This window comes from Anguilla rostrata, chromosome 11, assembly GCF_018555375.3.
Source record: "Anguilla rostrata isolate EN2019 chromosome 11, ASM1855537v3, whole genome shotgun sequence".
Taxonomy (NCBI): Eukaryota; Metazoa; Chordata; class Actinopteri; order Anguilliformes; family Anguillidae; genus Anguilla; species Anguilla rostrata.
The window spans coordinates 16,742,833-16,756,945 of NC_057943.1; the positions used below are offsets into that span (position 1 = coordinate 16,742,833).

A 14,113-nucleotide genomic window follows, 5' to 3' on the forward strand; every position below is an offset into this window, starting at 1 on the left:
CACAATTGGAACAAATGACTAGAAGACAAGCAATAAATAAAATCAAGTGAGACATTGTGTCATAGAATGTTCACGAATATTGCTAAAATAAATGTGGATTAACAAGAGTTTGTCACTAATTATGCATTAAATTAGCTAATAACTTGCAGCCTTGAAAAACTTCACAGAGTTATATCATATTCCTGTAAAAACAGAAACCAAAGAAGCAGCTTCCTGTTTTCCATTTATTTCTGAGCAAAAATCAATGCTATGTCCATGAACCTTGTTTTACCTTCCCTGCAGTCCATAGAGATTTTAATTTCACTATCAGAACCCTGATAACCAGACAAAGGAATAACTCTTGAACAATCAATGAATCACAGGTGAGGTAGCTAACTGAAAAAAGACAACAATTGTTTTTTTTTAAACTTGTTTCAAAACCTATTGGTTTTGGTATGGTTAAGAATAGGAGTCCAACAGTTCACAAAACTCACAGTCCAGTTTGTTCATGGTCTTAGTTTCACTTCGGTTCAGTTCTGTACATTTTTGGTAAAGCAGAGAACAGAAAGTACCATTGCCAATGGCAATCCCATTTTCAGTTTATAAACAAGCGTGAATCCGCAATAGCTGTGACCGCACACGCGCATGCATCCATGTGTGCATGCATCCATGCACACACCCTCACACAAACCCGTGACCTCTTCTTTGGCTCATGACCAACCTTTCTACAAAATCTTGTGCAAATCTGTGAATCCATTCGGGAGTTATGCGCCTTTTTGCGATAGGCCACGCCCATTGCCACGCCCCCTCAATCAACCTAAAAGTTACTCAGCTGTACCTTCCGGTCATGACCAACGTCCATGCCAAATTTCAGCCTCCTGGGGCGAAAACCGTGGCCGCTGCGGGGTGGGACACTTTTGTGGACTGACCGACCGACTGACAGAGCTACAAAGCGGTCACACCTAAAAATGTTATTAAAAATGTCCATCAAAATGTCATGAAATCATCATCAAAAGCTTGAGAACAAACAAGTTTTTTTTCAAAAGGAAAAGTACCACTGCTATTTTCAAATAGAAAATAACACCCACATTATAGTCTTAGGCCATTTAAAATCATGCCCTTAAATCCAGAATATTCTACGGGTGTATAGCGCTGCATATCCTTTGGTCATGGATTTCGCCCCGTCTGAATCTGCCTGGAAAGGTTGATTAAATGCTGTGGAAAGGTAGAGCTGTTCTATCCCATGACTCTCTCCTTCAGTTTGGAAGGGACACACCAGGGTGATGTCAGAAGTAAATGGGCCATCATGTCCAACGTGTTTCCATTAGTATACAGTACACTTGCAAATTAAGGCTTGCACACAGATTAGGTTTTATCCGCCACCTTCTTCCCATCACTACATTTGTGAGCTCTAAATCCATAATAATCCCCAACAGCAGACCTAAGCAATGTTGGAAGATCCTCTAACATTGTCATTTCACAAACTAACTGACTGACTATAAGCTGCAGTCACCTACGAAGAGCTCCACTGGATTTTTTATTTAAATTAAAGCAGCTTGAGTTAACTGGTCTTATTTTCTGTGTTGTATGACATCAAATAAAAATGGCCAATATAACCTTTACAACACATTTTTTAAGTGCCTAATTCAAAAATTTACAGATGAACAAAAAAGAGGATTTCTGAAGCAAGCAAACTGGACTGAACACATGCAAACCCAACCATGATTGGTGAACCAAACCATTTGGTTTTTTACATGACCTGTTTCATCACTAATTAAGAGTAATGTTCTCTTATTGCAAGAGAGCTTCTGGAAACATTAACCTTACCGCTGGGCACTTAAAGTTGCAGAACAGCTATATGTCGCCTGTAAAAACCCCCCACTGGTTCAGTGTGATCATTTTTACAATCTGAAATTATGGTGAACCTTTTGTGTTATTTACTAAATAATTAAATTAACAAGAGTGTTACACTGCAGACGTGTTTCATGCTTTTAAAGCCCATTATGTCAGTCAAATGTTCATATTATAAACTGCTACAAACAAACAATAAATTTCACACAGTGAGTCACATTAAAAACAGTAATTAGATGAGGCGGATACACGATTATACAATTATCCACACAAAGCAGTCAAAAAGCTGGAGAATGTTAGAGGCTCAGATATGCAGGATTCCACTTAGACAAAACAATTCAATCAATTTACTGAGGAGCCGCCACCAAGTCAGAGCCAACACAGTCCCGCTGTGTCTCAGCATTTTTACTTTCATGTGTGACCCGGTTGCAAGTGACTGCCTATGTGTTTACATCTCCCAGGTAGGCTCAGGTCAATAGTAAGCGTACTTTAATTGAGTAAGCTTACAAACTCATGTACTCATGAGATCAATACCTCATGAAAGGTTTCCCTAAAATAGTACTCTACTTTGTCAAACTAATCGGGTGGAATGATGCTGAAGTCCTTGTTCCTCAGTATCTGGAATTGGTTTTATTGTTTCTGCTGGGCAATATAAACTCTATACCTGACCATTCACTCTACAGTCATAAACAGATTCCAAGTCACCCTGTCACACTAGAGTGGAGTATGTGGAATATCTGTAGCCCTGGTTGCCCAGGTCTCTGTCAGAGTGCCTGGGGGAGTGATGGGGGGGGGGAGGCATCGAGGTCTGTCCACAATGAAGCGCAAAATCAAACAAAGCTTTAATAACGAAGCTAAGGGGCAGGTTCGATGATCTCTATCAACAGCACTGCACTGCATTTATTCAACAGAGGGGATGAAATACTATTTCTCAGCAATGTACATGAAACAACAATTTTCTTTGTATTAACATCTGCAAGGTCAGTTTATGCCTATTGCTAGGCTTTGGAAGACATGCTGGCAAAATAATTTTTAAAATATCTCTGTCTTAAAGGCGACACTGTGCATTTAGAAGGACTGTGTTCTCTGGATTGCAACGATGATTCATTGAAGACACTGAAGTGCATGAAATGATCTTTGACAACTTCAAGTAGCACTAAGCCTGTGGCAATACAGAGATGTATTTTTATAACAGAGGTCAATTACTCACTGCTTTTATGAAGCCAAGTGATCAGAACTGCCATTATTCCATCATGCCCTAACATTACTACTGCGAGCAGTCCTCCAGATATACATTGTAACACTGTGGCATCGTCTCCAACATGGCCTGTCCAGCTGTGCCTCAGCCAAGCCACCGATGCCTCTCAGACCAACCTTCACCTTGTGGAGCTCTGGCCCACTGACATGGAAAGGAGCAACGTGTCTTACAGTGAAACTATTCCCCTTTTTATGACCAGTTATTCAGTGCTTTTCCCCTTTAATAATAATAATAATAATAATAATACATTTATTTTATATAGCGCTTTTGATGAACTCAAAGACGCTTTACAATAAGTGGTACATACATACATACATACATACAATGGAACATACAATTCTTTGTATTTCACAGGTCTCTTTTATATGTAATTGACCCCAGAATTGGAATGTGTTGGATTTTCTGAACTTGAAAGTAAAAGTTTGTTAAAATATACATCTTTTGCAAGTATGATGTTTTATTCCTTTTTAATGTAGACACTGTGTCTGGCTATAGACTATTTATTACTGGTCCTTTACACTTTACAGACAGACTGGAAGCCACAGATGAGATTCAAAGGGTAGCAGCAAAACTGCTACAAGTGTGTCTCAAATCAAAAAGTTTATAATGAAATCATCAAGCGGATTTTGAGATATGACAGAGCCATCACTGGCAGACAGGCTGGAATATAGTCTAATGAAGAGAGCAGCCTTGTTGCTGGTGGAGACATCCACATTTCAACCCAAGCCTATGGGAAACTGGACAAGATCTCAGAGAGGTGAGCCACATTCTGCCCAGTGTGCACTGTCTCGAGAATTTCAGGAACAAAACATGTTACCTGAGGTTCACTGAGGTTACACCACAACAAGGAGAGAAAAACAGAAAACCACACCCTCTCCATGCATGAACCAGGTACAGCGCAGATTTTCATTTCTCCTTCACACTGTTTAAACTTTAATCTCCCAAGAGAGAGAAACAGAGAGAGAGAGAGAGAGAAACAGAGTGAGAGAGACAGAGAGAGAAATCATACATATACATTATTTGAAAAAAATTTCTCACCTAACTTGTTCAGTGCCCTTTTGTCCAAATAAACTTGTCAACTGAGAGAAAAAGACTTAATTGGCTCTGGAGCACATGGGCTACAATATTATTACAACACAGGGGTTTTTGGTTTGCACTGAAATTATTTAAAACAATTTCATTCAACAACCCTTACTGGGAAATGTTTAGTGCTTTTCTAAATGCATTCAACATAGCGTGAAGTTTTGCCAAATGGTCAATAATGCATTATCCTATTCAATAATACTGAACAGGATAATGAGTTCTCTGAATCTGAACATTGGCAGATCCATGAAAACCTAGCCTGAACTTTGGGGAAAACTCCTTTATTCAAATGCTGTGACAATCTACAATAATTGTATTGTAGGAATTCCCCAATGCCAGTAAAATGTTCTTTTAAATGTATCACTTCTCTTTTGAATAAACTCTGTTCAGTCACTGCCATCTGAGACACAATGGATTATAAACCCAATATATGAACCGAATAATGCCACAGAAAATAATAGCAAGGGCTTGACCTCACCTGCATTAAATTTATAATACACAACTTCCATCCTACAGCTCAAGTGCCTCGATGAGGTGGGGGGGCTTAGATTGACTCTCACTCTGTGCCATACCCCAGAGCGGCTGGTTTTTCAAATTTGGTGTTTACTGCTTTCCCCTCGACCCTCACTATTTATTTCCTGTGTCTTGATTACAGGTAATGGACTGTGAATGCCATGCTGGACAGGATGTCAAACCGTCTCCATTAACAGTCATTAGCATTCAGCGCCCTGCTCTCTCAAATCGCTCAAGACTCCTCCTTAGATCCCCACCCGCACCCTCATTTACTCACAGCTAATCCGTGCCAGCCTTTAATCTGTCAGGCTCGTCCGTTATACTGAGCTTCAGACCTTCTGTGTAATGCAGTGTGGGGATATGAATAGCTGTCGCACTCCTGCTCTGGCACAGAAAAACAACCACCAATATATAGGTTCTCAAGCTCTGTGGTTTTGCACATAATCAAACACAGCAGAAGTTAGAAGGAATTATTACCTTAATGTACTATTTCACAGTGTCACCCAACAGTCTGTTGGATATCACGACCCTAGTCTTTAAAATACTCTCTCAAAAGGGACAAAAGGGCACTGAATAAAATAGGTGAGAATTTTTTTCAAATGTATGGTTTCTCTCTGTCTCTCTCTTGCACTCACACTCACACAAACTCCTTTTCTCTCCATAGAGTGCTATTACACGTTCAAGTTCACAGCAAATAGTGAGAACATGTTTCACAGACTAAAAAGAGCCAAAGAAAGAGTGCAGATTGGGCTACTTGCATGTTTATTGCTTTATTTAAGGTAAGTTGGTTATTCTTTCAAAACCTGCCACAGGTATTTTTTTTAACATTTATTTATATGTATATTTCACTTTCATCTCAAAGAACAGGGCTCAGGTAAATGTTCCTAGAAATCCATTCATTTCATTATTTCATTACATTTTTCAGTCAGCCAAACACTTTGCATCTTTATTGAGGATATATTTTCTGACTTGACAGTGGAAACTGTGGAAATAGCACCTCTAGAAATCTATATAAGGAACAAAGGAGTCCAAAAGAAGAACAAAAATGTAAATAGTAAATCCAAGTGTTTCTATGGTTGTTCTCTAAATTATCTGTAGACTACCATTACTGTAAGAATTAAAATCAGAATAAAGCCTTTTGTTCTACATACCAAGCACAGACCCTAGAGAATTTCCCTAACATATGAGTAATGAAAATGGCTGCAAGATAACCACACACTTTCCCTGAGTTTCATATCTCCACAGCGGGAACACGTTAATCATAGACAGGCAACAGGGCATATAACTACAAAGTTTCAGAGAGTGTTCCGATCTTTGAGAGTCACTCACTCTCTGATTACACAGAACACCCAAGTCTTCATCTACACAGTCTGGAGCAGGTCAGATCCCTTGCGTTCAATCACTAATTCCATTATAAGGCTGAACATGTGGCATGTAATGTCAGAATGACGCACACCCTATAGTTACCTCATTGCCCAATGAGAGTGGCGGAGGAGGAGAAGCCTCCAGGCAGCACTGAGAAACCAGTGCTCCTCCTGAAGCTCCAGTGTACAAGCAGACCAGAGCATGGGATCTCAAACCTTCTTTAAAGCCTTCCCATCTTTGAGCACAACGGAGATCCACTTAACAGGATCTTCTGAAATTGTTTATGATCCTTTAGACCAACATTGATGGGTGTAAAGGATTATAAAATTCACTCAGCATTAATGAATCAAATCCTTACAAAAACAAATGCAGAACGTGTAATGACATGAATTTAGTAATTTGTTTGAGTGTGCTTTATTCTGTAATGGACAGCATACAATCCAAAGGCCCTGGTTTCTATGAACCAGAGTGCACAGCAAAAACAAACCAGGAGCACAAATAAACCGATTCCTTATTAACTAAAATTCATAGATTGTATTATGTAAATGCCAAAATACTGCAGTAATTGCAAACAGCTAACACTACAAGTTTATCAACTCGGTTTTAATCTAACTGAAAATGGCAAAAGTGGCATAGTTAAGTAATACTTGGGCATTTTCACTCCCTTTCAGCTTTCACAGAGACAAATATATTAAACAAGCCCATTAGTTCAAATGAATCTGAGAAAGTAGGTGTTGCTGAGTTGTCACACAATTTCACGATATGGTAGCAGAAGTATTCCTTCCACAATGATGTCTGACAATGACAATATATTCATAACAGGTTTATATTATTTTTAACAAAATGTTTTAGGCCAGCTACTTGCAATAACAAACAATCAATATGATTCAAACACCTTAGTCATTTAGCTAATGTTAGCAAGTTGACAGGAGAGTTATATTTACTCGTTTTTAAGTTAATGATTGAAAAGGGGGGAGTCATTGTTTGGTTGCCTTGGCAATCACCCCTATTAGTGCCAAGTTTTCAACTTTCCCATATGAATCAACTTTAGATACAGTACAACCATTTTGTAAGCTTCAAGCAAACATTTCTTGTTTTAAAGCATAAAAATAATCATAAGTGTGTTTCTCATCCATAATGGGAAAAGTATCATGCATGTATCCTGCATAACCTGCAGAACTTGCATATTCTCCAATAATGGATACAGTTAGATCCTTTGAGTTAAATGAAATCCCTCCTTTGAGGGACATGAAACAATGACGTTTAACACTAAACCACATGCTGTCATCCTTGAAAGAGTGCTGGACAGCTGTCATCCATGCTTGGAAGTCAGCCACACTGAACATTATCCCACCAATGTGCTAAATGTATAAGCACTTCTTATAAACCATCTTTGCTTTCTCTCATTTTAACTTAAGCACAGCCACTACAACACTGAGAGTAAAGGCCTCTTCAGCACTTCCAGTCACACAGAAACAGAAGAGTTAGGGATTCACCAGAGTGGGTCATTTCTAGTAAAGAGAGAGAGAGTGAGAAGCAGGGGATGAGAGAGTGGCTGAAAGAGAATGGGGAAAGTGTAGAACACCTGGAGAGGAAGACTATAAAAAACGATAGAGAAAAAGACAGAAAGACAGAGGGTGAAAGAGAGTGAGGGGGAAGTCACTGCCAAATCACAAACCTTCATAAATGCATTTATTCCATAACATTGTACATGACGGTGGATGAAAAATGGCTCTAAAGCTGATTCATCTTCGTGCTGCTGATGCCCTCAGGGGTATCAGTGGTAAGCAGCAGAGCGATGACTGAGGCATCAGTGGAGAGGTGGTGAGGGAGGGTCTACTCAAGTAAAGGGACCCAGTGTACTTACCAGGTCATGGTTGGTGGCATTGGAGTCATCTTCAGGAAAGGGAATGTAAACAGCTAAGGCCACGCAGTTGGCAAAAATAGAGAGTAATATAAAGATATCGAATGGCCTGAAGTGCTTGGTTAAGGACAATCATGAAAGCAGAAAATGAAGCAAATACTTGTTTGGAGGTAACGCTGCATAACACCAGCGTTGTTGCATAGGTGGCCACTTCTTGACTACCTCTCAACAAAACATGACCAAATTACAGACCACTTCCCCCAATTCTTCCTGGATCTGGCTTTCAGTACATGTACTCCCCAGTGGCTTAAATATGCTGTCAGACCAGAGCTGCAGACCACTTAAGAGAGCTATCCTGAATTAACCTTTACAGTCATATTCCAAAGCGAACTCTAATGAAATGCTTTGATAGCTCTAGCTCACTGCACTGGATGGTGTTCAGACCTCTAAGAAATGTAGAATTACAAAACCAGCACAACAAACTGATGCCAAAGCTAAATGAAAACATTCTGTTCTGTTCTCTCTTGCCTAAAATCATAAGAGAAAATCATTTTGTGCTGTGAAATGTCATATAGTATTTTCCAAAAACTCCACATATTTACAATATATTGCAGAATATTCAATTTCCTTGAGGGGTATCACACTGTTCAACTTCCATAGATGTATTCAAATAAAGCTAAGGCCAGAGACCCAAGAGTATGAGGTACCAACACCATATTTCTACATTAAAAATGCTCTACAATACAACAGATTCTGAACAAACTCTCACACCCGCCCGCCCCCCCACCCCCCACACACACACAAACATATACGCATAATGCACGCACAGGTGACAAACTCTAGTGCGATGCAAACCAGGAAAAGGATACTTCCATTCTACCAGGCTGATGCAGGCTCTCCTGATGGGGTTGTTGAGAGTGAGGCAGAAGAGTGCGCGGGGAGGTCTGCTGTTGACCGTGCTGCTCTGCTTCTTGCTTTTGGCATACTGCTGGCGCTTTCTTTGGGACAGAGACCCGACCGGGGCAGTGGCGCTGGCGCTCATGGTCGGGGCAGCCTGGGCCTGCTTAGCAGCATGGATTGCAGCCTGCCAGGTGAGCGCAGGGGGCTGGGGAGGGACGGAGCTGTCGGACAGAATGGCTGGTACGTCACCAGAGAGAGGGACTCTGGTGCTGCTGGCATAATTTGCCCCTGAGGGGAGAAAGGGATAGAATGGGAGACAGTGAGACATGCACATGACATCTGATGCACTTTTGAGATAAACGGAGCAGCCCGTTTAGAGAGTAGAGATGTAGAGAGTAAAACATTCATTCAACTATTCTTTGAAAAACAGAAGAGTGTAGTATCATTTTAAATATTTGCCAAGTTATATAAGAGTAGACATGCAGTCTAGCCAACCTAAACCTGCTTGGAGAGACGTTGGCCAAGCCCTTCAAAAATAGAGACCTTGGAGCCCAGTGCAGGTAAGTGGAATGAAGCGAACATGTTTTTCAACAAGCACCTGCACGTTAGCCCCACGAGCAGATGACATATTCTTAAATGACCAGTCTTCCTTTTTCCCAGGTGGCAGTTCCCTTTAAACCATTGCAAGTAAAGTAGTACTACAGGCCTACAGTTTTCCCCATTTTATAAACATTCTCATAACACTGCTGAAATGCATTTTAAACTCTGTTGTTGTACAACAATGTCATGACAACATTATTCTTTGGTTGTGTCACTTCCACACTTTAGCTTAGTCTACCAGAGACCACTAGCAGCTCCCTCATGCTCACTACAACCTAGGAGACCAGAGGACTGCTAGCTTTATCCACTCAAGTTCCTTCCCATTGTTATAGACTGGTATGTTACATGCTGTATCACCATTTAGCCCTGTGTCTTCCAACTAAATGGCAATATTTTACACATATGATAGTGTGCCAACTAATGTTCTGCCATTGATAAAAATAGATGTTTTCATTAGGTTTTTCTAAACCCTGGTTTGCCCTTTAAAAATTAGGATGCCTGAACAATAGACCAGTAAAACAAATCCACTATTTAAGAAAAATAACATGAATTGTTTGCTGAGTTGTAGGCCAAAGTCTTTAACAAATCCTAGGACTGTTTACAAATTGAGACTGTTAATTTATCAAAGCAAGTGAGTTTTCTATGCCAAGGATTATAGCAGCATGAATTAAATGCTGTCAATGAGCCGTTTTGGTCGAAACAGATGAGCCTTGAAATATTGTTCCCTCATATGTAAGAGATGGGCCACTCAATGAAAACAGAAATGCGACCCACGCTAACATTACCCGACGTTCAAAACGTTTTGTGACTATTGTCACTGTTAAATTATATCAACATAAACTAGTTTTCAGTCACCTTCGTTTTCGCTGTGGGTAGGCTACCTTAAAACAAATGGCCACAAAAAGGAATTTCTAAATAAACTCTGTTACAGAGGGATTCAGGTTGAGGTACTCATTATCAATCCATGCGTAATGCAAGATTGACTTCAAATGCAATTAGTTATAACAACCAGACTGGTCGTAGCCTGTCCCTGATTATAAGAAATATAACTTTAACTCAATGACAGGAAACGTCATTGGAAAAGGAAGGAATGCATTTCATCATAACTGTATTCAGTGAAAATACTGAGACGTGTATTTGAATGGTCCCTTTAAGCACTTGGTGGAGACAGCTGACGCTATTGCTAGGTTACAACTACAATTAATGTCATATGGTTCTTGCTACAGTCTGGTCTTAACGTTAAGTGTAGCCTCGCCTAGTTTATGTAGATACTGATGTTTTCTTTGGCGTAAAACATAAGTCAATTTCAGCATAAGTTAAAGTGTAATACGCGTACACAACTCAAATTAGCATATTCGTCGTAAATGCATACTGAAATTATCATACTTTAAGTGCATCGTTAGCCCACAAGCTAGCAAGCTAAGTTTGTCAATATTAGAATATTATATTTTTTCATGTTCTAAACTGCATTCAAAGCCGAAATAAAATGTATACTTTACGAATGAGCTCGACTGATGTCAAACGTATCAGAGGAAATTTCACGCATACCTTTTCCGAAGACTGTTTCTAGTAGATGACTCGAATTTACCCACACAATTTGTCAAGTAAAACTCAGCTCCTTTTGCAACCGAAAATGTAGGCTACTTCCAGAAACAATAAACGAAATAAAATTATTTTTCTAGGGATAAATTACGTAAGTGTTAAATTAAACCATTCAACGCAAAGGGAGAGAGCATCCTCGTTACAGCGGTGCCGGCTTTAGAATCGCAAGACAAGTGAACATTGTATCCAACACATCGCAGAGATTTACCTCCTGGCTGCTCCTCTGGTTCGTGCATGGTCCAATCCTCATTAAAATTGCATGTCAAAAAGTAGTGTATGTCTACATTTTGTTATTAAAACAGCAAAGTAACACATTTTGTAAATATTTAAATTCAACCCATCTCCATGTTATAAAGTGCTCTACATTTTTTCCTGAGAGTTTTAGCAAATATATATTGCAACATCCGGGTGCTGATTTCACAAGATGGATTTCATTGCACTAGCAGTAAATCCTTTCGAGGAGAATCCATCTTCTTCTTTTTAAGTTTTCGTCATCGAAAGAAAATTATAATGTAGGCTGTATACGCCGGTATATGACGTTTTCAATCAGTATAGCCGAGTGAAATATAACACGGACAACAACATGCTATCAAGTGCAACAGACCTATGCGATTTCCTAAATGGATGTGTCCTAATCCCTTATTTACGGTCGGAAGTGTGTTTTAGCTTTCGTCTGAGGTATCCGAATTCGTTGTTTCAGCTACAGCCAGCAGTCAGATAAGTTTTTTTTTTTAATTGGCTTCCGAGACCATAGTGGAGCACATCATAGGCTGCAAGCAGTTGAGTGCCCTAATGAAACCAATGTAAAATCAATTTATGAGCACACGATGTTGACCCCTTTTTAAAAATGTATTTTTCAATATTTATACAATAAGCAAAATGTTGGATTATGAAACATAGCCTATACGCTCGACAGTATCGCAAAATATACGATTATTAATGTAGTGACTTTATTCACCAATGAAGCATGCAACCAACGGATAACCACTCGTATGAAAAATGTGGTTCAGATATGACAATGCGCGCGCGTGTGTAGCAAATGATCTACCGACTACCAAATTTTTCGAAAATGACCAAAAACAACCAAACCAAAGACCGTTATAGAGGTCCTAGTACATTATCAGAGGTTGATTATTACAGAAACACTATTTTTAGTAGCCTATGCTATTGAAAGATAATTTGAATTGATTTAAGGTTCAATGGTGGGTTTGACAGATTATTCAAACTGATGCTTTCCGGTTAGCCCTACGGCGTTCAATTTGATGGCATCTTCAATATTCAACAATTAGAGTTCAGGTTTATGGGTCCATATGAGTTAAATGTACGCGTCCGTATCGGTGTAAAATGTAGGCTAATCAGAGTTTATTTATTCAGTGTACTTTGCTACAGGTATAGGCTACCTGTATCTTTACGCTGTATATTATAGGCTGTATCTTTACGCAGGGTTGAAAGTATAGGTCTATACATGCTCACTGTTTTGACTTAAAACTAGGTATGCACGGTAATATCACAGTTGTATCGGCTATAGCTTAAAATTGATTTGTTAGACCGATGCAAAGATGATGGCCCATATTAGGGGTCTATATGACGCCGCAACATAGATTTATACATTGTATACACTCTAAATTAAGCCAAATGTCATGCTAATAAAGTAGCCCAATAATAGTCATATGAACTTCTTTAATTTGTCTTGTATTTACCAGTCAAATAAAGCTCCTAAAAGACTTAGTTCAAGATAAGCTTTGCTTAACAATAAAGCAAACAAGTTGAAATATTTTGTTGCACAAAAAAACTGTTGCATTTCTTCTTTCATAAGAGGTCTGTGTCCACGTACTTGTTCCATTTTGTGTTATAGGCCTAATGTAAAACAGGGAAGTATCAGCATCGGCATTAGCCAATAGCCTATGGCCAGACAAATATTGATTATGGATATCGGCCTCAGAATTTCCATGGCGTGAGTCCGTTGCAACTACAGAAACTCTGTGATAATTAACGACCAGCCGCATAGGAACAGTTTCCCATCTAGATTAGGATAGCGATGTATGTAAAAAATAAAAATGAATAAACATTGTGTTAAATTTAAAGAAATACGAATGTGTTCTACCCCAGCCAACTTCATCTATACAGATAAATCTCGTTGGGTACATTAAAGTTTCCAAATGCAGAGTTGAATAACGTAAAGGAACCACATTTTATATGATAAAATACGTCCTTGACATGTGATTAATTATCATAAAATATAAGATCAATTAATTCATCGGCTCCAGGCTTTCGTGACCTGGCTGGTGTTTAGAACTATAATCTAGAACAACAACATAATGAAAATGACATATATACATGAGTCACATAAATACATGCTTATAGAGTTTCTAAACATGTATTTTTGAGTTTATAAAGTATCATTTGCTATCCATGCATTTGTTCAGCATGTCTTCAAAATACACATTGTCAGTGATTAAGAAATGAAGACCTATAAATGTTTTTATAATCTGTGTAAATATTTCCATATCTACCTCTTGTTTTATATGAGAATTTTGAGCATTTCCTCATTCATAAAAACGTATGTTACAATGTTTTAATGTTACAATCATTTAGAAAGCCGAAAAACACTAAGGATCAACGACGATATAAAGATACTTAATTTCCACCAGCTGACATTCTCACACAGTAAAATGTTGCAGTGATAAATCAACTCTAGTAAAGAAAATGTTTTCCACATTGGGACTCATAAACTCTACGATCTGAATTAACGCAGCCTTTTATTGTACAGGCAGCGTCTACCCTATATTCTGGTTTTCTAGACTATTCAGGCTGATACTCAGTGAAATGCTTTCATAGCCGCCCTACCTCACTCTCCAGGATTGATAAAAATCCATACTCATCTTCCCTCTTTCTGGGACATCAAGATAACTTTATATGAACGTGTATCCCACATTTTGTACTGAAACGATTTGAATAAAATGGCACGGTGGATTGGAAGGTTACAGGATATTGGATTAGGCCTACCTGTCTGTACCAGATAAGTGTTTCGCAGAGATAATCCTTGAATATTAATCCTTCTAATGTTCTTGACTGCAGGGGTGTTGCAACTGACCTAT

At 38.9% G+C, this 14,113-nt stretch overlaps 1 protein-coding gene across 19 annotated transcripts in view; it reads right to left on the reverse strand.

The window, feature by feature from the left end:
* The window catches only part of LOC135234095 (voltage-dependent L-type calcium channel subunit alpha-1D-like), an 89,103-nt gene that overhangs the window by 69,961 nt on the left and 5,029 nt on the right, over positions 1 to 14,113 (reverse strand). For 16 of the 19 annotated variants that reach the window (XM_064298269.1, XM_064298277.1, XM_064298273.1 and 13 more), the window contains exons 2-3: positions 8,783 to 9,101; positions 7,917 to 8,022 (exon numbers count right to left, since the gene is read on the reverse strand). In XM_064298269.1, coding sequence (XP_064154339.1) covers positions 7,917 to 8,022; positions 8,783 to 9,101 — 425 coding nt within the window. The other 3 variants (XM_064298283.1, XM_064298271.1, XM_064298282.1) reach the window with 3 other exon arrangements.